Source organism: Nycticebus coucang, chromosome 2 (genome assembly GCF_027406575.1).
Source record: "Nycticebus coucang isolate mNycCou1 chromosome 2, mNycCou1.pri, whole genome shotgun sequence".
NCBI classification, from domain to species: domain Eukaryota; kingdom Metazoa; phylum Chordata; class Mammalia; order Primates; family Lorisidae; genus Nycticebus; species Nycticebus coucang.
The window spans coordinates 16,949,585-16,977,143 of record NC_069781.1 but is presented as its reverse complement, the minus strand read 5'-3'; the positions used below and the strand labels follow the sequence as shown (position 1 = coordinate 16,977,143).

The 27,559-nt window shown below is 38.7% G+C and overlaps 1 protein-coding gene across 1 annotated transcript; it reads right to left on the bottom strand.

Annotated features, from left to right (window-relative positions):
* Positions 1-1,892: 1,892 nt before the first annotated feature.
* PSMD5 (proteasome 26S subunit, non-ATPase 5) lies at positions 1,893-27,293 on the bottom strand. The gene is made up of 10 exons (XM_053564169.1): positions 27,078-27,293; positions 17,832-17,976; positions 16,436-16,549; positions 15,834-15,962; positions 13,824-13,933; positions 11,848-11,990; positions 7,683-7,874; positions 6,172-6,281; positions 5,626-5,766; positions 1,893-3,787 (listed from the first exon to the last, which is right to left on the bottom strand). Exons 1-10 carry the CDS (start codon positions 27,248-27,250, stop codon positions 3,530-3,532), a joined length of 1,515 nt encoding a protein of 504 aa, XP_053420144.1. The 5' UTR covers positions 27,251-27,293; the 3' UTR covers positions 1,893-3,529.
* Positions 27,294-27,559: the final 266 nt, after the last annotated feature.

The window sequence follows — 27,559 nt, the reverse complement described above, 5'->3', positions numbered from 1 at the left end:
TGGTAGTGGCATTAGTGCCCAGGGTATAAGCACCCCCACTGCTCCATTGGCAATAGAAGGTGAAGCTTGGATACCTCTGAAGTAGCTGAAGAGCTGATATTGAAAGCACAGGCATCCACAAAGTCAGAGTGACTCTGAGGTCATGGTGGAGTCTAGCTCTCTGTGATGGCTGAGCTGGTGCCCAGAGTGCCGGCACATGCCACAGGGGATTGTCTCAGGGGCCTTGAGTGTGAACTAGCTCACTCTAGTGGTAGCTGTTATGTCTGAGGTGTAGGTGGGCCAAATGCAGCCATAGAACCTATGTCTGGAATGTGGGCACACTCAAAAGGGTTATAGCTTGGGGGTCAGAGCCCATGAGAGGTTGGGTGATGTGATGGCTCTTTTCCCAAAATGGCTCCACTTGCAAATCTAGACGGCTCACTTGTTAGAGCCTTGAACTTTTGATCTTAAGATCAAAGTGACTTCATAATAGCTGCTTCTGCTGGTGCAAGGGTTTGCAGACTCAGTTTTCCTTTCTGAGTGGCTGTTGGTTACCTCAGTTGCAAGAGATACCAATGTCCTCTGCAGAGTAAGCTGCTAGGGACCACAGCAGGTCTTGCTGCATGGCTGGTACTGATGAACTCCACCTTTCTTCTTTGCTTCTCTCTCTCTTCTGGAATCTCAGGTGTGCCAATCTCATCAGCAGTCCTTTCTGTGTGGATATTCTCTCTCTCTCTTTTTTTTGGCTCCAGTGTATTGCTTATTGGCCCTATTTGTGGGTTTTCTTTTGTGTGTGAATGTATTTCCCACCCTGCCATCTTGGTGACATTCCCTCCTAGACTCTTTTAAGACATTCTCTTCATAGTCTCCTTTTTTTTTTTTTTGAGACAAAGTCTTACTTTGTTGCCCCCAGTAGAGTGCCATGGCATCACAGCTCACAGCAATCTCAAATTCTTGGGCTCAAACCATCTTTTTACCTCAGCCTCTTGAGTAGCTGGGACTACAGGCACCTGCCACAATACCCAGCTATATATTTTTTTTTTTTTTGGAGATTTTAAAAACACTTTATGTAATAGAAGTTAAACATACAAAGCTGAAATTAACATACATCTTAAAATTATCATCTTCCATTAATAGGAAGACCCTTTTCTATGCATATATTTGGCTTAAACTCAACTGACAGTAACTGTGATGTTCACTTACATCAACAAATGCTGACTTGATCTAGTTAATGAAAATTATAAACTCAGCTACATGAACATAATATACAGGGAAACTATAACAGCCAGCTATTTTTAAAGATGAGGTCTCGCACTTGTGAGCTCAGGCAATCCACCCACCTCGGTCTCTCAGAGTGCTAGGATTACAGCCGTGAACTACCGCACCTGGCCTCCTTTTTTATTTTCAGGAATAGAGAAAACATTTTATACTTCCACATGAGATCCAAATGCACACACACTGCTGATAAGGCATCTCTGGTGTTTCATTTTCAAGCATTTGATCCCAGCACCTGTTCACAAGGTTGTAGGGCAACACCATATTTCCCCATACATCATCACATTTCAAGAATGCCTTATTAAAGGGCAGATGAATATGCAACTCTTTCTTGGGAATTTTTACAGATTTTGAAAAGAACTAATCAAGCATCCTATATAAAATTTTCCAAACCTCCAAGGAGGTCTGTAAAATAGGACAAAGTATTCTATACCCAGGAATCAGCAGTACCTTCAAGTGTCTGACACTAGTTTGATGATTACCTAATCTTTCTACACAAACAGTACATTATTGTCAACCACTGAACTATATACACTTAAAAATGATTAAGATGGCAAATTTTGTTATGTATGTTTTACCACATTGAAAAAAATTGGACAAAAAAATTAACATTATGAAAAATGAGATTAAAGCAAAAGTCTTTTTATTTTATTTTATTTTCTGCAGTTTTTGGCCGGGGCTGGGTTTGAACCTGCCACCGCCGGCATATGGGGCCAGGGCCCTACTCCTTTGAGCCACAGGCACCGCCCGCAAAATTCATTTTAAAGAGAATATTTTTCAGGCTAGGAAAGACCTGGCTATAGCCTAACTAGTGTTATTAGCAATAGAAAAAAGTCAATATGGAGACATACATAAAAAAAAGAGACTCAGGCTATCTTTCTTCTGGCCAGGCAGAGGAAAGATTATCAATCCGGGGATCAGATAATTCCAGTCACTTGTGAATGATTTTGTTATAGAGCAGAGACAGTTTATTAACTTTACCATGGCCTACACAAGAAATCTCTCTTCATTCTGAATGTGTCACTCTGACAACATACTCACACAGAAATCTCTAAACTGATGATTTGATGTGCAGAGTGCAGAACAACACCGGAAAATAGATGGGTATAGTTTATGTCGGTGAAAGATTATCTTTGTAAATTAATGAGATGGCATCCTGGTTTATACATACTGTTCCCTTCTGTGCCGACTCTGGTTGCTAGGAGTAAGTGTCCCTCTCTCTGATTAACTCAAGATTGACTTTATGAGGCTAGGCATGGAAGCTAACATCTGCAATCCCAGTGCTATGGAAGGCCAAGGCAAGAGGATCACTTGAGGCTAGGAGTCTGAGACCAGCCTGGAAAACATAGTGAGCCCCAATCTCTAAAAATAAATAAGTTAAGTTAGTAGGTAAATAACAACTTAGCCAGGAATGGTGGTGCACACCTGTAGTCCCAGCTACTCAGGAAGCTGAGGTGGGAGGATTTCTTGAGCCCAGGAGTTTGACATTGTAGTGAGCTATGATTACACCACTATGCTATAGACTGGGCAACAGAGTGAGACCTTGCCTCTAAAAAACAAAAGACTTTATTGACATAAAAAATTAAAGGTAAAAACTCACTGATGAACAAAATGACAGTTTAAGAAACTTTCTAGTTAACATATTATCACTTTCTTTTCTCTCAGACCAGGGTAAATTCATTGATAAACAGCAAAAAAAAAAAAAAAAACAAAAAAAAACCCATCAAATGAATACTATAAACACTATCTTATGCCTATTTTTCAAAGGAATAGTAGTAACAAAAAAATCAAAACACCTTATAAAACGTATTTATTCTCAGTATAGAGGACATAATTTTAAGATTCCATACTACTCTTACATCTAAGAATACATCCAAGAGTTTGAAAGTGAAAGTAGAATCAGAAAGGGAAAAAGGACCAAACAAAAAAGTGATGAAGAGAATTTAGAAACGATTTGGTTTCACTTTATTTGAAGCAGATTTTTAAACAAGACTGTACGTCCACAAAAATTTTCTGAGAGAAGAACAAAAACGTACATCTTGTTGCACAGATTAAGACAGTCAAAGGAATCTGAAACACGTTGGTTCTATTACGACTAAGTTTGCCAGCTGGTTCCACTTTGTATTTCAGTATAGAAATATAATGTTGATAAAGTTACATTAGACTTTCCATGATAATTCTGGGGGAAGGAAGTCTTGTAAAATTTAGACGGAGTCAAATGCCTTAGGAGGCATTCTGGTCAAAACCTGGTCCTCTAGATCACACTTAGGAGAAATCATTCAGCTCCTTCTACTGCTGTTGTGGAAATTGGTTTCACATAGTATGGACCTTCACTTAGGTAAGTTCTGAGTCTCAAATAATTTGGGTTCCCAAAGATTTCTGCAATTGTCTTAGAATTGGCAAGTGCTTTCACCAGTTCATATTTGGCATCCTTTGAAACTTTGTCATGTTCCACAGACCGGTCCATCACATATTCTACGAAACCTGGACTATTAAACATAAGTTTCTGAGCCCAGGGTTGGTTCGCAATGGCCTGAAATGGAAGGCACAGAAAACACAATTTCCCTGAGTCTTAAGAAGTTTGTTAGTGGGATGGCACAATACTTGGAAAGAAATGCAGCAACAAGAACCTTTCAAGTGTTACCCTTTGTTAATTCCCTCCTGAGAATCTAACTTAAGAAAATACTTTCCACTTTCTAACTGCGTCTTTAATGTAGAATGTATTTTAAAAAACATAATGTTGAGAAAAAGCAAACTGCAGAATGATATGAAGAACACAATACCATTTACAAAGTTTTACTTTTCTATCTTTTCCAAACTTAAAAACAAGGAATAAGCAAACTTTATAATGTTTGGAAAAACCTTACTATTACATTTTAATGAAAAACAAGTAACAATTAAGTTTATGGCATAGTTACTTCCTGTCAAAATGTGTTGGACAGACTAGCAGCACCAACATCACCCGGAAGCTCATTAGAATTCAGGATCTCATGCTCCATCTCAGAACTACTGAATCAGAATCTATTACAAATTTGAACAAGCTCCCTAAGGTTAATGTCTGAGGAACACTGACCTACTTAGCGGCCAAGGGTGAAGGGTGGATGGAAATAAAAATAGCAATCCCAGCCAGTAAATAAAAAATTGTCTCTACCACTGCCAACTAAGCAGAAGATAAGGTAGAAGAACAAAAAGTAAACTAATAAATGAAAATACGAAGCAGGAGCCAATGGCTACCTTACACAATGACTATTTTAGAGGGTAAAGCAGTCTTATGACTTTGAAGATGATAGGGCTATCTGGATCCTTCAAGACCAGTGGTTCTCAGCCTTCTTAATGCTGTGACCATTTAATACAGTTCCTCATGTTCTGGTGACCCCCCAACCATAAAATTATTTTAATTTATTATTTTAATTTTATGGTTGGGGGTCACCACAATATGAGGAACTGTATTAAAGAGTCTCAGCATTAGGAAGGTTGAGAGCCAGTGTAAGACCGAGATCATGTATCACAGCCTCAGCAGGCCTCCCTCTCTTTTCCCTGCCACTGCTCTTGTTCCCTCCCAGTCTAAGCCAAGTACGCTATCCAAATTCCCATTTATGATAAGATTACTAAAGTGATTACTACATTTCTGTAAGAATAGGCACCATGATTACGTGCTGGGGCTACAAAGATAAACCAGATATGGTTTCTACTCTCAATAAACTCTGGTTAACAGGTGAGAGAGGTCAATAAATAAGTATTTTCAACATAATAGAATGCAGAGGTATAATCTTTACCACAGCTGTAATCACATAAGTAACCGTACAGTTACATTCACTGTCTGGCTCCCTCAGTAGACAGGAAGGTACACGAAAGGAAGGTCTTTTTGTCTTTTTATATTTTGTTCACTGTCATATCCCTCACACTAAGCAAGAAAGGATATTCAAGTAATATCTGCTGAATGAATGAATGCAATATATGAAAGCCAATTGTCAGTTTGGGCAAAGCATGCAAAGGAGATACCTAAGCTAGTATTTGAAGAATGAATGAAGCTAAAAAACAAAGTTAAGGAAGAACATTAGACACAAAGAGCACAGCAAAAGTCCAGAGACATGAAATAAGCAATCTGGTATTCCCAGAGAATTAAGTGCCAGGAAAAGCAATGGCAGACTCAGGAAGACTAGCAGGATGGCGTCAAAGGAGGGTGGCAGAGAAGCATAACCTGTTCACACATCCGACTCCTTCATTAGTCTCTAAGGCAGCAGAAGGCAGAAACTATAGCAGGCACTTGACATCCTCAGAGCATGGCACAAGGATGGGCTCATTTTAAGTACTTATGTGTGGCACTGGCAGAGTTCCAGAAGGACCTACACAAGAGGAGAGGATACCTACTGTGAACACTTTTAAGGCAGCACAGTGCAGTTCAGGAAAGGGCTGATTACTGATACCACGGAAGAGCTCCAGTGGGTCCCGAGATAAAGAAGAAAACCAGGATTCTGTCATCCTCAGCAGGTCATCAGTCTGCTGCTCAGGCTACAGGACAGAAAAGGAACATCTTATCACAAGGTTAACTTATCTGGAGAAAAGTACTCATTTGGAAGTCAGGAAACCTGGATTCTGATAACAATCTGTCATTAATTTACCATGTGATCTTGGCTAAGTCTGGAGCACTCTTTCTCAAATTCAGCTGAGACCTTTTCCAGCTTTTTTAAAGATGAGATTGATTAAGCAACCTCCAGGATCTTAGTTCTAACACTCTATGATTCCATTTTAACTTAAAAACACTGCATGATCCTAGTAATATGAGGGTTATCTTCTTTTATTAACAATGATGCTTACTTTGTCAACATTTATACTAACTAGCATTATGGTGACTCCTAGAGATTTATTCTCCAGGACATACCCCACTGTCCTTCATTAATTTACCAATCGACTTACTGGTAAGTACAGAAGAGATGAAATGGCATCTAAACATCTAATTTTTAGCTCTGTTGAGGCATTCTTTGCTTGATGTCCTATTCTTGTGAGCAAGTGTTCAAAGCGAGTTCCTTTGAAAGATAACAATGAGATTTTGTATATGTGGTAAAGTATACATTACATAGATTTTATTACTCCATCCATTTGTTAAGCATAAAGTTTAGTGCCATTAAATACATTCACATCATTGTGTAACTACTACCACCATCCATCTCCAGAACTCTTTCATCAACCCAAAGTGAAACTCTGTATCCATTTTAATAACTCCCCTTCTTCCCTACTTTCATCCTCTGGTAACCACTCTTCTACTTCCTGTCTCCATTAATTTAACAATCCTAGGTACAAAACTATAATCAAAGGACCAAGGTTTAAGGAGCAGCTGCCCTAGTTCATATATCAGAAAATTTTCTTAATTTCTCTGGGTTTCATCTATCTTATTTATAAAACAAGATTGACAATAGGATGGTTTTTGCAGGACTGTAAAAGGATTATAAGTTATAGGTAAAAGCATGCAGCAAAGTACAGGTAACAAGGATATTAGTTGTCACACACAACAGCCCATTAATTTTCAACACATATTTCATAGGCGTTTTAGAAGTAGTGCTGCATATTTTTGTGTGTAGAATTCACTGTACTGTTAATATAGTCAGGGATGTGTCATGAAAGTATCTTTCTCAACATAATCTTAGAACAAACTTTTCTTTCCTTTCTTTGACATTACAAATACAAAAAGTTTCATTAATATTTGTAACAACCCTAAGAAATAGTCATTATGCCCTTTTCTTTCTTTCTTTCTTTATTTATTTTCTGCAGTTTTGGCCGGGGTGGGGCTTGAACTCGCCACCCCCAGTATATGGGGCTGGCGCCCCACTCCTTGAGCCACAGGCACCGCCCTGCCCTTTTTATAAATGACAAAAACAAGGGCTAGATAAGTGAAATGAGTAAATGAAGTTCAAAATGCTAAGTCCGGGGCAGCCATGGTGGTGCACGCCTGTAGCTGCAGCTACTCAGGAGGGTACAGCAAAACTGCTTGAGCTCAGGAGTTCAAGGTCAGCCTGCGTAACACAGCAAAACTCTTATCTCCAAAACAAAACAAAACAAAAAAAGAACCCAGCCAACCAACCAACCGACCGACCGACCAAACAAAAAAACCTAAGAGTGTTACAACTGGGATATGAATCAAAGTCTTTCTGACTCCTACACCAAGGGTACTATTCAAGAAAACAGAAAGGGGAAACAGTATTTATTCAAAGTGGTTGGTAGAACCCTAAACAGTGAAAAGTAAAAAAAAAAAAAGTTTCCAGTAATAATTATTAGACTTTTAGAGATAGATAAGTCAAAGGTCTTGATTAAGACTGCCATCCATGAAATAGTTCCTACAATGCAAGTAACTCACACAAATGAACCTAAATACTGAAACCTTGTCAAGAATTAAGATACCCCTAATGAAAGCCAAGACAAGTCATACCGACCTGTTTTCTGTAAAACCTGTTTTCCTTCAACATTGGATCCTAGGATTCCAACTGTGTCTACTGCTACACCAATCATGGTGGGGTCCTGACTTTCTGCCATTTCAAAGACTTTTTCCACAAAGACAGGATAACGTTCACAAGTCTGTTGAGGACTATCCATGACAGCCAGGTTCCCAAAAAACTTCACAAAACCTAAAGATATTTACAAAAACATATTTTAATAGAAGAGCAAGACAGCACAAATTGTGGGCCCTATGTCTTCATAGGAACAGAAATAAACTGCAGACCTGGAGGGAAAAGATCAGAATAGCATGTTACCTAGAAATCAGAGACCATTAGGAGAGGACATGTTATGTACAGTCCTGAGGGATGAGAAAGCCAAGGGAGTCCATGGAGCTGGGTCCAAATACTAAGGTACTGGCATATGCCAGAGGAAGAACAAAGAACAAGGACCAGTGGATGCAGATTATAAAAAGGCAAGGTTAGAGTCATTATTAGGAAGAAATTTGTAAACAGATATGTTCATTAATAAAGTGAGTTAGGCTAACTAAGGGAGGAATAAATAAATCTTCAATTTCTGGAAGTAATGAAGAAAGATAGATCAAGCATATCCAGGAGTAGTTCCTAAGTTAAATAAGATTCCAACTCAGAGGTTTGATGAATCTGAAATATACTACAAATGTCATTACTAGTATTATTCATGTTTTTTTTTTTTATGTGATCTTCAAAAGAAAAATATTCTAATGCGCTAAACAGCACTATGTTTCCAAAAAACCAGCATCAACAGCACATTTCTCCCAGGGCAAGAGAGTCGACCTCATGAAAGGGCTAGGGGTGATCTTCCTTTTTATAAAATTAGTCTTTTAAATTGACAAAAAAATTATAGATATTTATCATGTACAATGTATGTATACGTTGTGGTATGACTAACTGAAGTAATGCATAATCTCACATATGCATAATCTCACATATGTTTTGCCAGATGCATAATCTCACATATGTTTTGCAGTAAGAACACTCAAAATCTACTCTTAGAAATTCTCAAAAATAATACACTGTTATTAAATATAGTAGCCACATTGTACGTGAACAATAGATTTTGAACTTATTCCTCCTAACTTAAATTGTGTATCTTTTAACCAACATCCACCCAATATCCCCCAACCCAGGCCCTGTAATCACCATTCTAATCTCTTCTTCTACTTCTTTAGATTCCATGAGATCATGCAGTATTTGTCTTTTTATGCATAGTTAATTCATCTAACATAATGCCTTACAGGTTTATCCATGTTTTTGCAAATGACAGCACTTCCTTCTTTCATGAGGCTAAATAGTATAAATGCGTGAATACACACTACAGTCGTCATCCACTGATGGACACTTAGGCTGATTCTGTATCATGGCTGTTGTAAATAATGTTCTTTTTTTTTTAACCATTTGACACATTTTTATCACAGTGGTTAACATAGCCTTTCCGGCGTTATCTCAGTTACTGTGCCAAAACATTTACATTCTACATGTAAATAATGTTCTAATGAAAACAGAGTACAGTTATCTCTTTGACATACTGATTTTATACCCCTTGGATATATACTCAGTAGTAGGACTGCTGGATCATATAGCTCTATTTTTAATTTTGTGAGAAACCTCCATACTGCTTACCACAATGGCTATACTAATTTATATTCCCACCAACAGTAGGCAAGGGTTCCCCTTCCTCCACATCTTTGCCAATACTTGTTTTCTTTTGTCTTTTTGATATTAGCTATTCCAATTGGGGTAGTTTTAATTTGCATTTGCCTGATGTTTAGTGATGTTGAGCATTTTTTCATATACCTGTTGGCTATATGTATATGCCACCTTTTGAGAATAGTCTATTCAGATCCCTTGCTCTTTTTATAATTGGGTTGTATTCTTGCTATTGGGTTGAGTTCCTTCCTTATATAAGTATTTTGGATACTAATCTTTTACCAGTTATACCGTTTGCAAATAATTTCCCCCATTCTATAGGTTTCATCTTTACTCTACTTATTGCTTTCTTGGCTGTGCAGAAGTTCTTTGGTTTAATGTAATCCTATTATGCCTATTTTTGCTTCTGCTGCCTGTGCTTTTGGGGTCATAGCCAAAAAATCTTTGCTAAGACAAATGTCATGGAGCTTTCCCCTTATGCTTTTTTCTTGTAGTTTTATACTTTCAGGTATAATAGTTAACTAATTGGGTTGACTGTCGAATACACTGTAAATAAGGGTTTAATTTCATTCTTCTGCAGCTGTCTAAACACCATTCATTGAGGAGACTGTCCTTCCTTCACTGAATCTTCTTGGCAGCTTTGTCAAAAATCAATTGACCATAAATGTGGGGATTTATTTACGGGTTCTCTATTCTGCTTTACATTGGTCTATGTGTCTGCTTTTATGATAGTACCATGCTGTCTTGATTACTATAGCTTTATAGTATATTTTGAAGTATAATGATGCCACCAGTTTTGTTCTTTTAGTTCAGGATTGTTTTGGCTATTCGAAGTCTTTCATGGTTACATATGAATTCTATGATTTTTTTTTTTCTACTTTGTAAAAAAAGTCATTGAAATTTTGCTAGGGGCTGATTTAAATCTGTATATTTCTTTGGGTAGCTTGCACTTTTTTTTTTTTTTTTAAGGACAAGGTCTTGCTCTGTTTCCCAGGCTTGAGTGCAGTGGCATCATCATAGCTCTTTCTAACCTCAAGGCCTAGACTCAAGCAATCCTTCTGCTTCAGCCTCCTGAAGTAGCTGAGACTATAGGCACTACATATCTGCCACCACACCCAGAGAATTTTTTTCTTTATTGTAGAAACAGGGTCTTGCTGTGTTTTTTAGGCTGGTCTCATATTCTTGGGCTCAAGCAATCCTCCTGTCTTGGTCTACCAGTGTGCTAGGATTATAGGCATGAGCCCCCATGCCCAGCAAGCACAGACATTTTAACAATATTAATTTCCCTATGAACAAGGAATAACTTTCCACTTATTTGTGTCTTCTTCAATTTCTTTCATTAATGTTTTATAGTTTTGGTGTACAGATCTTCTACCTCCTTAAATTCATTGGTAAGTTTTTTTTTACTTTTATTTTTTAGATATTATTGAAACTGGGATTCTTTGATTCATTTTTCAAATATTATAGTTTACTGTTAGTGTACAGAAATACTACTGATTTTTATATGCTGACTTAGTATTCTGCAACTTCACTGAATTCATTCTTTAGTTCTAACTGTGTGTGTGTGTGTGTGTGTGTGTGTGTGTAATATTTAGATTTCTATGTAAAAGATGTTATCTGTGAACAGGGACCATTTCACTTCTTCCTTTGTTATTTGAATGCTTTTATTTCTTTCAGTGGCCTAATTCCTCTGGCTAGAACTTCTTATATTTTGTTGAATATTAAATGGTAAATGTGTGCATCCCTGTCTTGTTTCTGTTCTTAGAAGTTTTTTTTTTTTTTTTTTTTGAGACAGAGCCTCAAGCTGTGGGTCACCCTGGGTAGAGTGCCATGGCATCACAGTTCACAGGAACCTCCAACTCCTGGGCTCAAGCCATTCTCCTGCCTCGGCCTTCCAAGTAGCTGGGACCACAGGCGCCTGCCACAACACCCGGCTAATTTTTGGTTGCAGCTGTCATTGTTGTTTGGTGGGCCCGGGCTGGATTCGAACCCACCAGCTCAGGTGTATGTGGCTGGCACCTTAGCTGCTTAAGCTACAGGCGCCGAGCCAGAAGAAAAGTTTTTAACTTTACACTATTGAGTATGATGTTAGCTGTGGTTTTGTCATATTGGGTCTTTAATGTGTTGAGATATATTTCTTCTACACTTAATTTGTTGAGATTTTTATCACAAAAAGATGTTGAATTTTGCCAAATGCTTTTTCTATATCTACTGAGACAATTATATTTTTGTCCTTTGTTTTGTTAATGTGGTGTATCATATTTATTTATTTGCATAGGCTAAGCCATCCTTGTATCCCTAGAAGAAATCCTACTTGATCAGGGCGATCCTTTTAATGTGCTGTTGAATTGGTGGATATAGGTATCTTTTAAAGGGAATCAGTTCAAAGAAAAATAATCCCTGGCCTTCTCTATCTGAGATAACTCAGAAATAAAACATATGCACCATCATTTCCATAGGCATCACTGTTTCTTACCTGGCAAATAAAAGCTAGAGAAAGGGTCTGAGTCTGCTCCAACAATTATATTAGAAATTTGGTCAGTAACCCCTTCTTGAGCAAGGTACTGTCGTCCATGATGAGTATATGCCAGTGATGTCACCATTTCTATACAGGTGGCTCTAAAATGTCAGAAGGACAAAAAAATATTTTGCATATGATTAGCATAGTTTACAAATTGCTTTCATATAGGTTGTCTTATTTAATTTTCCCCACCAAATCTGAAAGGTCAATAACCTCGACTTTACTTTGCAGATGAGGATGCAACGCCTAGAAAGTTGCAGCGATTTATCTGGAATCACGTTGTTACTAAGGGCAGAAGTTAGACCTAAATATTGACCTTCTGACTTGAGGCCCACTATTGTTTCCACTATAACCTAGCTGCTTCCTAGATTTTTTAAAAAAAATATTTTTATTTTGAAATATCAAACATTTACAAAAGTAAAGAGAAAAGCGCAATAAGCTCTCATGTACCCACAACCCTGATTTTACAGTTATCAAGATTTTGCTTTAATTATTTCATCTTTTTTTCCCATTTTGTGCTGAACTATTTTAAAGCAAATCCTAGTCATCTTGCTGTTTATCCTATGTACTTCAGTATGCATCTCTAAAAAACATAAGTATTTCCTCACACAATTATAATTTCATCATCACATATTAAAACTGTAATAAATATTTGGTATTATCTGCTATCTAACATCCATGATCAAATATAATAATTTTAAGAAATATTTTTACAGTTAATCCTGGAGTATTTTAACTGACCATTCACAGGTGTTTCCCATCACAAAATTTGATATAAGGCTAAAAAGTAATTAACAAAATTAATTTTCTCATGTTGAGATACTCAAATGCTTTGAAACAATGTAAACGAGTGACTGATTTATGCACATATGGAATTAAAAAATTCAGCCATATATACATGTAAAGAACATAGGATAGTCAGAAAACTATTTAAGATAAAAAAAAGAAAATACTATATACATAAGTATTCAACAGTGAGGAAATATTACTAAGCTATGAAATATTAATAAGGAAATATCTGGAAGATATTAAAGGGTATAACAGAGGCTGGAGGAGATTCGAATTAACATTTCCGTGAGGACTTATGTGAGTTTATATTGGTTTCCATGGTCACGTCACATAATCCTCACAATATCTTCTTTGTAGAGTTGTTCTGTTCCTTCTGAGAGATGAGGAAACTGAGGTGTATTAAGGTTACAATAGTTTTTTCAAGGCCAAAGAGCTAATAAGTAGCAGAGAGGCATGTAAACCCAAGTCTTCCTCATCTTTAAAAGCCCATGTTTTTTCTATCATGCTATAGTGCTGCTATTTAACACCAATAAATGCATATGATATAAATGTTAAGAAATACATAATGGCAGCTACCATGTCATAGTAACTTCTTTTTTTTTTTTTTTTTTTTTTTTTTTTTTTGTAGAGACAGAGTCTCACTTTATGGCCCTCGGCAGAGTGCCGTGGCCTCACACAGCTCACAGCAACCTCCAACTCCTGGGCTTAAGCGATTCTCCTGCCTCAGCCTCCCGAGTAGCTGGGACTACAGGCGCCCGCCACAACGCCCGGCTATTTTTTGGTTGCAGTTTGGCCGGGGCCGGGTTTGAACCCGCCACCCTCGGTATATGGGGCCGGCGCCCTACCGACTGAGCCACAGGCGCCGCCCGTCATAGTAACTTCTTAAGAACACACAAGTCTTGTGACAAGGAACACAGTCACTTGAAAGCAGCTGAATTGTGGGGCTTTGCCAATTTTCAATATGCCGTTGTGATGTAACTTGAGCAATTTTCTAAAGGCCCCTCCTTCGGAACATGTATTAGTCATGAGATTATAATCTGGGCACACTCTGTAATCATGGAAAATCACGATGAGTCTCAAGGTCGTTTCCTGTCCCTCTAAAAGAGGACATTTTGCTTTAAGAACTCTCTATATCAACACACCTGACTAGGACATCCTCACCGGTCAATTCTCTCAGGAGCTGGGTTACCAACCCACTTGTGGTACAGTACTTTAAAGATTCTGGTGACACAGAAGCAATCTCTACAATGAGCTGAAAGAAAAGAAAAAGGAAAAAAAGTCAAAATAGCCCCCAACCTGACAGATTTTATTTTAATGCAGGACAACATAATTTACTTTGTAGAACTCAATTTTAAAAAATCTATTATTTGTCTCTTTAAGTGGGAACGCTTCACTGAACACTAAGAAATTACTTTGGCAAAGAAATGTTCCATTATATCTGGGTCCATCAGCACTTTTTTCCCCAAGAAATCATCAATTAGGGCACTGAATCAGCAAAAAGAAACAGATGATAAAAACCACTTGAATTCATTCACACGTTCTGTCAGTCATTCACTTACTCATTTAACAAATACAACTCAAGGGCTTGATGAGAGAGATAGGAAGACACTAAAGGGTTTTAAGGAGAAAAGTGACAGGATCAGATTTGGATTTTTTTTTTTTTATTAAATCATAGCTGTGTACATTGATATATTCATGGGGCATCATTCACTAGCTTCACAGACCGTTTACCAAGTTTCACATATACCCTTGCAAGATGCACCATTGGTGTAATACCACCAATCCCCTTCCTTCCACCCACCTCCCCCCTCCCTCCCCTCCCCTTCCCCCTTCCCCCTATTCTTAGATTGTAACTAGGCCATAGCTTTCATGTGAAATTAGCTTCATAGTAGGGCTGAGTACATTGGGTACTTTTTCCTCCATTCTTGAGATACTTTACTAAGAAGAGTATGTTCCAGCTCCATCCATGTAAACATGAAAGAGGTAAAGTCTCCATCTTTCTTTAAGGCTCAGATTTGGATTTTTAAAAGATCTTTCTAATATAAGCAAACTAAAAATCTCAGTGGACGAGGAGAGAAAAATTTGGATGCAAATAAAGTAAGGCAGGTGAGAGCCACTGGTAGGTTAGTCTACAATGGTGGTGGCTAGAACAACGAAGAGAAATACATAGGTTTAAGTAGAGTAGTGATGAACAGGTAAGTGGCAAAAGAAATAAAGCCTGAGAAAGAATGAGGACATGGTTTAACTCCAAACCTAACCCTAACCAGATCTAATATCCAACTATGTGTACTGAGATAGGGGCAGTTTGCTGCTGCTGTTTTTTTATTGGAGGCATGGTGTGAGTAGGAAAGGTCAGGAATTCAGTTTAAGCATGTGTAAGGGGCTTAGAATATGTCTAAGATTGTGTGAGAGTGAATAAGTAGTTGGATACAACGTGAATAAGTAGTTGGATACAACGGTCTGAAATCAGAAATGAGGTCTCAGTTGGAAATTTGCATTTGACAGTTATCGTCACAGGTCATAAGTGAAATAACATGAATAAAATTGCCTAACAATGAGTATAAACTACAGTAAAAGCAGGGCTTGGAACCTCACTTTATGAACTTCCACAATTAAAGGTTCAATAAAGAATAATGAGCCAGAAGACTGAGAAGAAACAGAGGCAGAAATAAAACCAGGGTAGTGTGTTACCAAGACATGCAAAGTAAGAAAAGTGTTAGAAAGAGAATGCAGAGGGCTCCATTTTGAATATGCAGCCTATTAAGTTGTAGCCTTGGGTCAATTACTCTATCAGTAGCAACATTAATGATAGTAAGACACAAAATTTACTGTGAGAATTTAAAGACAATATATGTGAGGATTTTAGCATAGTGCTTAGTACAAAGCTGGTGTAAGTAAGAGCCATTTTTTTTTTTTTTTTTACTACTAGTAGTATTACTGTTACCTCCTCTAATAGAGTACTTATACTGCACTATGAATATTTTTTACAGAACTGCTTCACACAGTAGGCTGGGAATGTATCCCTATATCCCCAGGACCTAGTATAGGACCTACCACAGATTATATACTCAACGAATACATGTTAAATGAGCCCACACAAGCCTTACTGCACTCTACTCTGTAAGCATCAGAAAACATGCTTTTAGTCTTACCTCATATACCCTGTATCGAACAATATCATTCGTTTTCATTACACTTTTCAAATCATCCAGCAGATTACTTTCAAATAAAGCCTCAAGTCCAGCCTGGGTTAGTGATATTCTTGATAGAGATTTGATGGCCTTATAAGGAAAGAAAATATTTCTTAAGTCACAAAAATACAGATGATTAACTACTTAAGACTGATATGAAAATTAGTGCACGGAATGCATCTTGCCCAGTGAGCACTGAAGATATTATTTATAGCTGGAAAAGATACAGGTATTCCCAACAGAATATGTAAGTTTTGCTCAAGCAACCCAGTGTAAGTCCTTTTATAGATACAGTAGTCCTATTATAAACAGAAGAAGTTTATTAGAATTTATTTGACAATTTATTTATCTGATACCATGCTGATGGGATTGCAAATTCAGTCACACAAACCATCCATTCTAAACTTTCACTTCTCAATTCAGAAGGCCCATGGCCCATAGCTCAGTGGTTAAGGGCACCGGCCACATTCACAGGGGCTGGGGGGTTCAATTCAGAAGGCCTTTCTATGTTTTTTAGGACACAGGCCTTCACATATTTAAGTTGATGATTCCAGCAGACTTACCGCTTTAGCTACAGATAGATTCTCTCCACCAATGCAATAAACAACTTGTTTTAGTAATTCAGCATTATTTAGAATCTCAGTAACAGCATCAGAATTTTCAACAATTCTTCCCACCTGGAAGAAAAATACAATCAGAAACATTCTTCCAAAGTAGGGCAACATGTGACCACATGGTGGTCAAATTGCATTAGTGTACAGTTATCTTAGAAGTTAATTACAACTATTAAGTCATTAAAAATTCAAAATGGGTTGGACATAGTGGCTTACTCCTGTAATCCTAGCACTCTGGGAGGTTGAGGTGGGAGGATCACTTAAGCTCAGGAGTTTGAGACCAGCCTAAGAGTGAGATCCTGTTTCTATTAAAAACAGAAAAATTAGCTGGGCATTGTGGCAGGAGCCTGTAGTCCCAGCTACTCAGAAGACTCAAGCAGAAGGATTGTTTGAACCAAGGAGTTCAAGGTTGCTGTGAGCTAGGCTGATGCCACGACACTCTATCCTGGGGCAACACAGTGAGACTATCTCACCAAAAAAAAAAATCTCCCCAAACTAAAATGACCCAGATTTATTAAGGCAAACACACATATGGTGTAGTTATATTTTTAAAAAGAAAGAAAGAAAGAAAACAACTAGTGAGTAAAGAGATAATCCACTGAGTGAGAACATACAAACCTAGTTCTATTTTTAGCTGCTCTGACCTTGGGCAAATTAAATAACTTCATTGAGGCTAATTTCTTATCTGTAAAACTGTAATAAGATACTTAATTCTAGCATAGTTATGAAGATTAAATGAGACTGAATAGGCATACAAATGGTCAATGAATAAATCCATGACTTCTACCTTTTTATTGAATGAATTTTAGAGGAGAAAAAAGAGCAGCCGTTCAGTATCTCCTTAGGACCTAACATTTCAACAAGATAATTCTTACCAGAGGTTCTTCACTTAAATAGTAGGATGTTGTGGTTACCAGCTTAATAAGAGTTACTGTCATAATTGTTGGTTTAGTGAACTGTAGCACTTTATGATCAAAGGCACTTGGTTCATGGCACTCTAACAGGACCTAACATAGCAGAGCAGTTGTGTGAACACACAGGAATCTTTTTCTTTAGACTAGGAGCTGCTTGAAAGAAAGAAATTAAGTTTTATTTATTTTGGTAACTCCAATAGCATATGGCATTATACCTGGCACGTAAAAGGAACTTAAGTCAGTATCTGATGAGTGATTCAGATGGTACTTACTGGACCTTTTTACTTTAGCTGTGTCTCCCTGGTTATAGTCAGCTAAGCACATGGTGGGGGGAGAAAAAGACTCTGTTTTCTTCACCTTTCTATCTTTGACACCTAGCACAGGACCTAGCTCAGAGCAGGTGGTCAAGATGTACTAGTAAAATTTCATACCTGCGAAAGAGTGAGGATCTTTACAGAATCATCAGGGTGAGTTAATCCCCTCTGCAGGTCAACTCTGAGGTTCCGGGCCACATGAATTGGCTCCACAGCTTGGAGCAGTCTCTCCAGAATGGATACACACAAAGTAGTCTTTTCCCTAAAAGAGACATCATAGATCTTATTAGCTCATGTCCTGCAGGTAGGACAAATATCTATCTCTCTCTCTATATTTTTTTTTTAATTTTTTTTTGAGACAGAGTCTCATTCTGTCATCCTGGGCAGAGTGCCATGGTATCACCATAGCCCACAGCAAACTCAAACTCTTGGGCTCAAGCCCATCCTCCTGCCTCAGAGCCCTAAGTAGCTGGGACTATAGGTGCCCACCACGATGTCCAGCTAGTTTTTCTGTTTTTGGTAGACAGGATCTCACTCTTGCTTAGGCTGGTCTAGAACTCCTGAGCTCAAGCAATCCACTGGCCTCAGCTTCCCAGAGTGCTAGGATTACAGGCGTGAGCCACTGCACCCAGCCGAATCTAACAATATTTGAAGCTTTGCTCAATGAGGATCTCTTCCACATAGAGTTCTTTTTAAAACAGCAGGTTTTACTCACTTATTGAACATTTGCTAAATACCTACTACATGCCATACCTTTACTGGGGCCACAATGAAGAATACGATATATTCTCTAGCCTCAAGGAGGCCAGTCTAACGAAAAACACAGAAAAGTAAAAAAGGCAACTATGATTCAGGGAGCTAAATGCTATAGGCTAGGGAGAGAGGCTAGGGGAGCCTGAGAAAGAACACAGGGGCTGGGTGTGGTGGCTCACAGCTGTAATCCTAGCACTTTTGGAGGCCAAGGTGAAATGATTTCTTGAAGTCAGGAGGTTCAAGACCAGCCTAAGAGTGAGACGCCCATTTCTACAAAACACAGAAAAAGTTAGCTGGGCATGGTGGCAGGTGTCTGTAGTCCTAACTACTCAGGAGACTAAGGCAGGAGGATTGCTGGAGCCCAGAAATTTGATGTTTTGGTGAGCTATCATGATACCACTGCATGCTGGCCTAGGGACAGAGTGAGACCCTATCTCAAAACAAAGAAACAAACACACACACACAACGCGCCCCCCACCAACACACACACAAGGTATAAGGAAGGCTTCCCAAACCCAGAGGGATAATGTCTAAGCTAAATTTTAAGAAAAAGTAGGAGTTATGTAGCAGGAAAGATGTTTCCGGTCAAGGACTAGAAGCAGATGAAAAGGCACAGTGACACATGCATTATCATGGCAGCTGGGTGTGACTGGGGTCAGGATGAGGAAGATGGGGTGAGAAGGCAAAAGAGTAAAACGAATGGCAAGAATTCAAACTGGAAAGATACACAGAGTCCGACTCCCACAGGTCTTTTATGTCATGCTTGGAATTTATACTTTTTTCCAGAAAAATCAATGGCAAGCCATGAAGTAGTTTTAATCAGAGAAGTAACATAATGATATCTGACTCACAGAAATCACTCCGCATAAATTTTAGAGAAAGAATTTTCAATTACAAGGCAGTAAATGGTAAGAGGTGATGGAAGAAGCAGAGGAAGAGTAGTGGGGATGGGAAGATGAGGGAAAGACTGATAAGCTATTAAAGAGAACCTGATGGCTACCACTACTGACTAGCAGTTGTAAATACAAAAGACATTTCAAGAACTATTTCCTTGTCTTTTTAACAAACAGTACAAACAAATGGGCTAATAAATAATGCTAAGCGGAGTATACAATTAAACTAGTACAATCTTGCCTTAAAAGTGAACATACACTTTTATTTTAGGGATTCTATGTTGCATAACTGAGCCTAAGGGAAAATTAAGAATGTTTTTACACCCAAGATAATAGAAAATATGTTTACATAAAAATTCCATACCATGGAATACTATTCAGCCATAAAAGAGAATGAAGTACTACTGTTACATATCATAACATGAGTAAATCTTAAAAATATTATGCTAAGTGAAAGAAACAAAATACAAAAGGCTTCCTTTATGTTGATGATTCTATTTACATGGAATGTCCAGAATAGAGATCCACAGAGACAGAAAGTAGATTCCTCATTCCCAGGGACTGTGGGAGGGGAAAAGAGAGGAAAAGAGGAGTGACTGCTTATAGGTTTCTTTTCATTTTTCAAAAGAATTGTGATCATACATATTTACCATCTTCACCATTCTTAAATGTGTCAATAGGGCGGCGCCTGTGGCTCAGTGAGTAGGGCGCCAGTCCCATATGCTGGAGGTGGCGGGTTCAAACCCAGCCCCGGCCAAAAACCAAAAAAAAAAAAAAAAAAAAAAAAAATGTGTCAATAAGTACATCTACTTTGTTGTACAACCACCACCATCATCCATCTCCAGAACTTCTTCATCTTCCAAACAGAAAACTGTATCCATTAAACATTCCCCATTCTCCTCTCTCCTAGTCCCTGGGAACCACCATTCTACTTTCCTGTCTCTCTAAATTTTACTATTCTCAATATCTTACGTAAGTGGAACCATACAGTATTTCTCCCTTTGTGTCTGGCTTATTTCACTTAGCATAGTGTCTTCGAAGTTCATCTGTAAGAATTTCCTTCCTTTTTTAAGGCTATAGGTAAAATATCCCATGGTATATAAATGCCACATTTTGTTTATCTAGTCATCCCTGGAAGGGCACTTGAGTTGCTTTGGTGCCTTTTAAAATTTTAGCCAATCCATAAAAATAGAGAGGCAGATACAGAATAGAGAACCAAGAGATGAACCCAGCCACTTATTGTCGTTTGATCTTTGATAAGCCTATCAAAGCCTCCCCACTACCCTACCCTCTCCCTCCTCTTCCCTTTGTCTTTCTGGACTATAGTTTTGTTTTAACATTTATGTGAATATATAGGTGAGTATATATTGGTTTCATGATAGTGGTGAGTACATCAGATACTTTTTCTTCCATTCTCGAGATACTTTACTAAGAAATATATGTTCCAGCTCCATCCAGATAAACATAAAAGATGTAAAGTCTCCATCTTTTTATGGCTGGGTAGTATTCCATGGTATTCATATACCACAATTTGTTAATCCATTTATGAGTTGATGGGCACTTGGGCTGCTTCCATGACTTGAAAATTATGAATTGGGCTGCAATAAACATTCTGGTGCAAATGTCTTTGTTGTAAATGATTTTTGATCATCTGGGTACCTAGTAGAGGAATTGCAGGATTAAACAGCAGTCTACTTTTAGTTCCTTGAGTATTCTCCAAACTTCTTTCCATAAAGGACTCACTAGCTTGCATTCCCATCAGCAGAAGTGTCCCCTTCTCTCCACATCCACACCAACATTGTAGTTTTGGGATTTTGTGATGTGGGCTAATCTTACTGGAGTTAGATGATATCTCAAAATGGTTTTGATTTGCATTTCTCTAATGGTTAAAGGTGATGAGCATTTTTTCATGTTTGTAGGTCATGCGCCTGTCTTCTTCAGGGAAGCTTCTGTTCAAGTCTCTTGCCCACAAAGAAACGGGGTTATTTATTTCTTTTCTTATTTATTAATTTGAGTTCTCTGTAGATTCTAGTTATCAGACCTTTGTCGGAAACATAACCTGCAAATATCTTCTCCCATTCTGAAGGCTGTCTGCTTGCTTTACTTACTGTGCTCTTGGCTATGCAGAAGCTTTTTAGTTTGATCAGATCCCAATAATATATTTTTGATGCTGTTTCAATTGCCGGAGGCAGAGGAGAGGGGATCCTCCTCATAAAAAATTCTCCCAGGCCGGGGAAAGACTTCATGAAGAAGACTGCCATGGCAATTGCAACAACAACAAAAATAAACAAATGGGACTTCATTAAACTGAAAAGCTTCTGTACAGCTAAGGAGACAATAACCAAAGCAAAGAGACAACCTACACAATGGGAAAGGACATTTGCATATTTTCAATCAGACAAAAGCTTGATAACTAGGATCTATAGAGAACTCAAATTAATCCACATGAAAAAAGCCAACAATCCCATATATCAATGGGCAAGAGACATAAATAGAACTTTCTCTAAAGACGACAGACGAATGGCTAACAAACACATGAAAAAATGTTCATCATCTCTATATATTAGAGAAATGCAAATCAAAACAACCCTGAGATATCATCTAACCCCAGTGAGAATGGCCCACATCACAAAATCTCAAAACTGCAGATGCTGGCGTGGATGTGGAGAGAAGGGAACACTTTTACACTGCTGGTGGGACTGCAAACTAGTACAACCTTTCTGGAAGGAAGTATGGAGAAACCTCAAAGCACTCAAGCTAGACCTCCCATTTGATCCTGCAATCCCATTACTGGGCATCTACCCAGAAGGAAAGAAATCCTTTTATCATGAGGACACTTGTACTAGACTGTTTACTGGAGCTCAATTTACAATTGCCAAAATGTGGAAACAGCCTAAATGCCCACCAACCCAGGAATGGATTAACAAGCTGTGGTATATGTATACCATGGAATACTATTCAGCTATTAAAAAAAATGGAGACTTTACATCCTTCGTATTAACCTGGATGGACATGGAAGACATTATTCTTAGTAAAGCATCACAAGAATGGAGAAGCATGAATCCTATGTACTCAATTTTGATATGAGGACAATTAATGACAATTATGGTTATGGGGGGAGAACAGAAAGAGGGAAGGAGGGAGGGGGGGTGGGGCCTTGGTGTGTGTCACACTTTATGGGGGCAAGACATGATTGCAAGAGGGACTTTACCTAACAATTGCAATCAGTGTAACCTGGCTTATTGTACCCTCAATGAATCCCCAACAATAAAAAAAAAAAAAAAAAAAAAGAAAAAAAAATTCTCCCAGGCCAATTGGGAGGGGCATTTGGTGGGACTTCACCTAATGTACATAATGCAATGATACATTTCAAAACTATTAAGAGTAGAGTATAAATGTCTTACCACAACAAATAAGTGAGGTGATGGTTATGTTACGTGAGGTGATGGTTATGTTAACAAGTTTGATGTAAGCTTTTCACATTATATATCATATCAGCACAATGTACCCCATAAATGCATTAATGTACACAGTTATGATTTAATAAAAAAAGTTAGCCTATCTATTAAATGTATAATAGAATCTAACTGTGATTTTAATTTGCATTTGCCTGGCGACTAATAATGTTGATAAGAAGCTTTTCATATGTATATCTGCCATCTGTGTATCTTTTTGCTCAAATCTTTTGCCCATTTTGTTTTGTTTGAGATAGGGTCTAGCTCTGCTGCCTGGACCAGAACACAGTGGCATCATAACAGCTCACTGCAGCCTTCAACTCCGGGGCTAAACCAATCCTTCCACCTCAGCATCCCCAGTAACTGGGACTACTGGGTATATGCCACCATGGCCAATATAGCAAAGTTTTCTATTTTTTGTAGAGCCAGCGTCCTGGCTGATTTAGAATTCCTGGGCTTAACCAATCCTCTTGCCTTAGCTTCCCAAAGTGTCAGGATTACAAGTATGAACCACCACGTCTAAACATATGCCCCATTTTTTAACTGGGTTATTTCTTTCTTGCTATTAATTTTTAAAAGTTTTTTTTAATATATTCTGAATGCAAGTTTTTTTACTAAATATATTTCTGTATTTTCCTACATTTTGTGACTTGTCTTTTCATTCTCTTAACTGTGACCTTTGAAGAACAGAATATTTAATTTTAATGAACTCCAATGTATCAACTGTTCTTTCATAGCTCATGCTTTTGGTGTTATATAAAAGAAATCTGTTTAACTCAAAGTCACAAAAGTTTTTTTCATGCGTTTTCTCCTAAACATTTTATAATTTTAGGTTTTATATTTAGATCTACAATCCACTGTCATACACTGCTGGTAGAATTGTAAAATGCTTTGGAAAATGGCTTGGCAGTTTCTTAAAAGTTAAATATATACCCACCATACCATCCAGCCATCTCATTCCTAGGTATTTACTCAAAGAAAATAGAAAAGAATACTTCTATGTAAAGACTTATACATGAATATTCACACCAGTTACATCCCCAAACAGAAAACAACTAAAATCTCAAATGTTTACCAACAGAGAAATGGCTAAACAAATTGTGGTATATCCGCACAATCAACTGCCACTCAGCAATAAAAAGGAATGAACATTCATGCCATGTGGATAAACCTCAAAATAATTAAGCTGTGTGAAAGAAGCCAAACAAAAGAGTACGTAGTGTATGACATTTCTATGACACTCCATCATGTCTTGTCAAAAAAGGGGCAAATTCATCCATAGGCATAGAAAGCAGATCTGTGGCTGCCCTACTGAGGCAGGGAGGGATTACCAAAGATTGGGAGGGAACTTCTGGGAAGGAAAGATATGTTATCTTGATTGTGGTGATGGTTTCACAGGTATACACCGGTGTCAAAACTTGTCAAATAGTACATTTTATTATGTGCAGTTTGTTGTATATGTATTATGCTTCACAAAAGCTGTAAAAAAAGCAATGTAGGTTAAACTGCACGGTGTATAAATTTTAGGTCATATATAACTCTGTATTACCCAAAAGCCAAACAGGTAATACTTAAAATTAGTTTGGTTTGACTTCTATCTTGTAAAACAGTAATGTTAGAGCTTAACGTTCTTCACAAAAACTCTTGTCAAGAATCTAATCTATCAGCTCATATTTTGAACCAATATATAGCAACATGTATTAGCCAGAATAGCAATATATCTCGAGACTGCCAGTATACTATCCAGAGAATTATTCCCACAAATTGCAGTTGACATCTACTATGTATTCAGTTCTGAATTACCATTTTAAACTTCTATTAAAATCATTTCCTGAAGCATTGTTCCTTCATTCAGCAAACTGTCTTCCCTATGGACCTTCTTACTCAAAGCTTCCCTCTACTTTGGTTCCTACTGCATCTTTGCTTTCACTTGCAGTATGACCTTTGAAAGTCTCTTCATCTCTCTCTCAACTCTGTCTCATCTTTTAATGGGTATATTCTGCATTATGTGCTGGGCCCTATGAAGAATGCAAACATGAACAAAATATGGCCCCTGTCTTCATAGAACTTATTAGTACAAACTAGAAATCAACAGAGTACTATAATGTAAGGCAACAGTGTCAAGTATCATTAACAGAAATGATAATGTTCTTTTGGAGATCTGAGGAGCAATGCCTGCAATTGGTATAATCAACAAAAACTTTTTGGAGGGTAGGCCACTTCAGCTCTTTCTAAAAGGAAGGACAGAATATGGATAGATGAAAGGACATTTCACTTGTAAGGACTGGTATGAATAAAGTTAGGAAAGTGCAAGTCATGCTTAAGGGAAAGTAAGTGATGTCACTTGGTAATTGGAGCAGAGGAAAAGAAGTAGTGGAGGAAAAAGATAAGACTGGAAAAGCAGAATGGAAATATACTGTAAAGGGCCCAAATGCGCGACTAAAACGTATCATTTTACAACACAGGTAATGGAAAATCATGGAAAGGATTTGTGCCATTTACCTGAGAAGTTTGTGGTTGCAAGGTGGAAAATACTGGCTCCAAAACGAGCCTAAGAGGTAAAGAGAAGTCATGCTAATATCATACACCTGATAAGAGGGAAAGAACAAGGAACTGAATTAAAAGGGGGGCAAATAAGAGATTTCACAGGCATATTTGAGTAACGTTAACTAATGGACTTAATGAATGGAGAACACTTATGAAAAAGGACTCTTAGAAGGTCAGACCCAAGAAAGCCCTCTGAAATCAAGAGGTTCCTTTCAAGTAGGAAGGCCATCTATTTTATTTTATTTTTTTTAGACAGAGTCTCAATTTGTCACCCTCAGTAGAGTGCCATGGCATCCTCATAGCTCACAGCAACCTCAAATTCTTGGGCTCCAGTGATCCTCTTGCCTCAGCCTTGCTAGCAGCTGGGACTACAGGTGCCTGCCACCATGTCTGGCTCTTGCTCAAGCAATCCACCAGCCTCTGCCTTCCAGAGTGCTGGGATTACAGGTTCACCCCTGTAATGAGCACAGGTGAGCCACCACACAGAGCCTAGTAAGGCCATTTAAAAAATTTTTGGTCAGAAACATTTCAAAACTCTTTAATAATTTCTAGTACATCTTTGTAGATATTCCCAATATTACACATGCCTCTGTGTGAGTGCGGGGAGAGTGGAGGACCATAATCCTTTTTTAAAATTCTAGGATACAATTATAGAGTCATAAGCTTCTGCAATTTTTTTTCATTCAGTGACATATACTACAGATCTCTACATGTCCCATATGTAGATCTACCTCAACAATGTCTTACACAGTAATTCCTCATAATTTACTTCGAATCCTGTTAATGGATATTTGGATTGTTTCTAGTGTTTTGGTGTCAAACACCATTGTTATAATTACTCCTATTGTACTGTTTTAGGGTCCCCCAGTCTGCTCCCTCTCATTGTGTCCTGAACGAAAATCACAAAGTGCCTTGAAAGCTGGGCCTTAAACACTCCTAGGCACTGGTAAAGGTATCAACATTGTTCCCCAGAACACTGAAAGAAAACTGCCTCCAGCCCTGAGCGAAATGCCTTTAAAACCATATACACTCCATACTCTAACCTCCTCGTTTCGGACATGCCAAGGTGCAACACCCCCTTTTCTCTCGCGGTCCCCAGGACCGCTGCAGTCCTCTGTTAAGTTAGCTGCCATAGTAAATGCTTTGGACTGATTGCCCTGGAGTCTAGTGTTTCTTTTTTTTAGAATCCCAACCAGCCATATCAAGTAAAGTTTTGGAGCATTCCCTGCTAGGAACTCCCTTGCCGCAACTTTTGGGGCGATTCCAGCCCCATGTTCGAAAGAGCAAAGTCTACATCTTGTGCGTGTACACCTGCACTAAATCCCTGTAACAAGACTGACTGGATTATAGGTACGTGAACTTAAAATGTCGATGCTCCTCGCCACATTACCAGGGTAGGATCCCTTTAAAGAGGAAAAAGGTCAAGAACCTGTACACTAGGATGTGGAGTATTCCTTGTAAATGGACAATCTTGCTAATTCACCTCCAATTCGTATTTCACGGAGAATGAACTGAGGCCAGGCGAGGAGAGAAGAGTGACCCAGGGGCACCCTGTCTCTTGCCTCCCTGCCGAGGATTCTTCGCTGTCAGCAATTTCGGCTATTTTCCACCTCCCCTGGGACTGAACAAAGTACTGCCCTCGCCCCCAACCATTCTCGCATCTATACTTAGGGGTGTGCCCCTCTGTCCCCGCTGAAGACCCAGGGTCCTCTCACCGGTGGTTCTCGTTGAGCAGGGAGAAAAGCGGACCAAGGTGCAGCTCTGCCGCTTGCTCGCGAAGCTCGCTGAGCGGCACGGACTGTAGCACTGAGTGAAGTGCTCGCAGTTCCTCCAACGGCGCGTCCAGCCTCGCTACCTCCCTCAGCAGCCCCAAAGCCTGGGTCGCCATCTTGCCCCTCCCACGCAAGCCTTGACCAGTACGGCCCAGTTTCCGGGGAGCCTTCCCGAGTCTCGCGATATCACCTGATCCCCGGCTCCCGGACCCCAAGATGCTACGGAGCTGCAAGCCTCGCGAGAAAGGCCCATTTAGGGCCGTGACCAAGGCAGCCAGGAGTTGCAGGTTTTTCGGCGTGCGGTCATCCGGGACGCTGCTCAGGTGGGCATTCGGTCAGGTTTTCCAGTTGGCTTACGTGTCTAGCGCGGAGGGCGAAAACCAGCCAAATGCCGGGAAAGCTGAGCGCCGAGGGTGAGGACTCAC

What these genes read in the sequence shown, in the direction of transcription:
- PSMD5 (XM_053564169.1), bottom strand. Translation starts at nt 27,250, where the DNA reads ATGGCGACCCAGGCTTTGGGGCTGCTGAGGGAGGTAGCGAGGCTGGAC. An exon ending in AGATCCTCACTCTTTCGCAG is followed by an intron (nt 16,550 to 17,831) that starts GTATGAAATTTT and finishes TTTTTCTTCCAG; the next exon opens with GTGGGAAGAATTGTTGAAAA. An exon ending in ATCTATCTGTAGCTAAAGCG is followed by an intron (nt 15,963 to 16,435) that starts GTAAGTCTGCTG and finishes TTTCCTTATAAG; the next exon opens with GCCATCAAATCTCTATCAAG.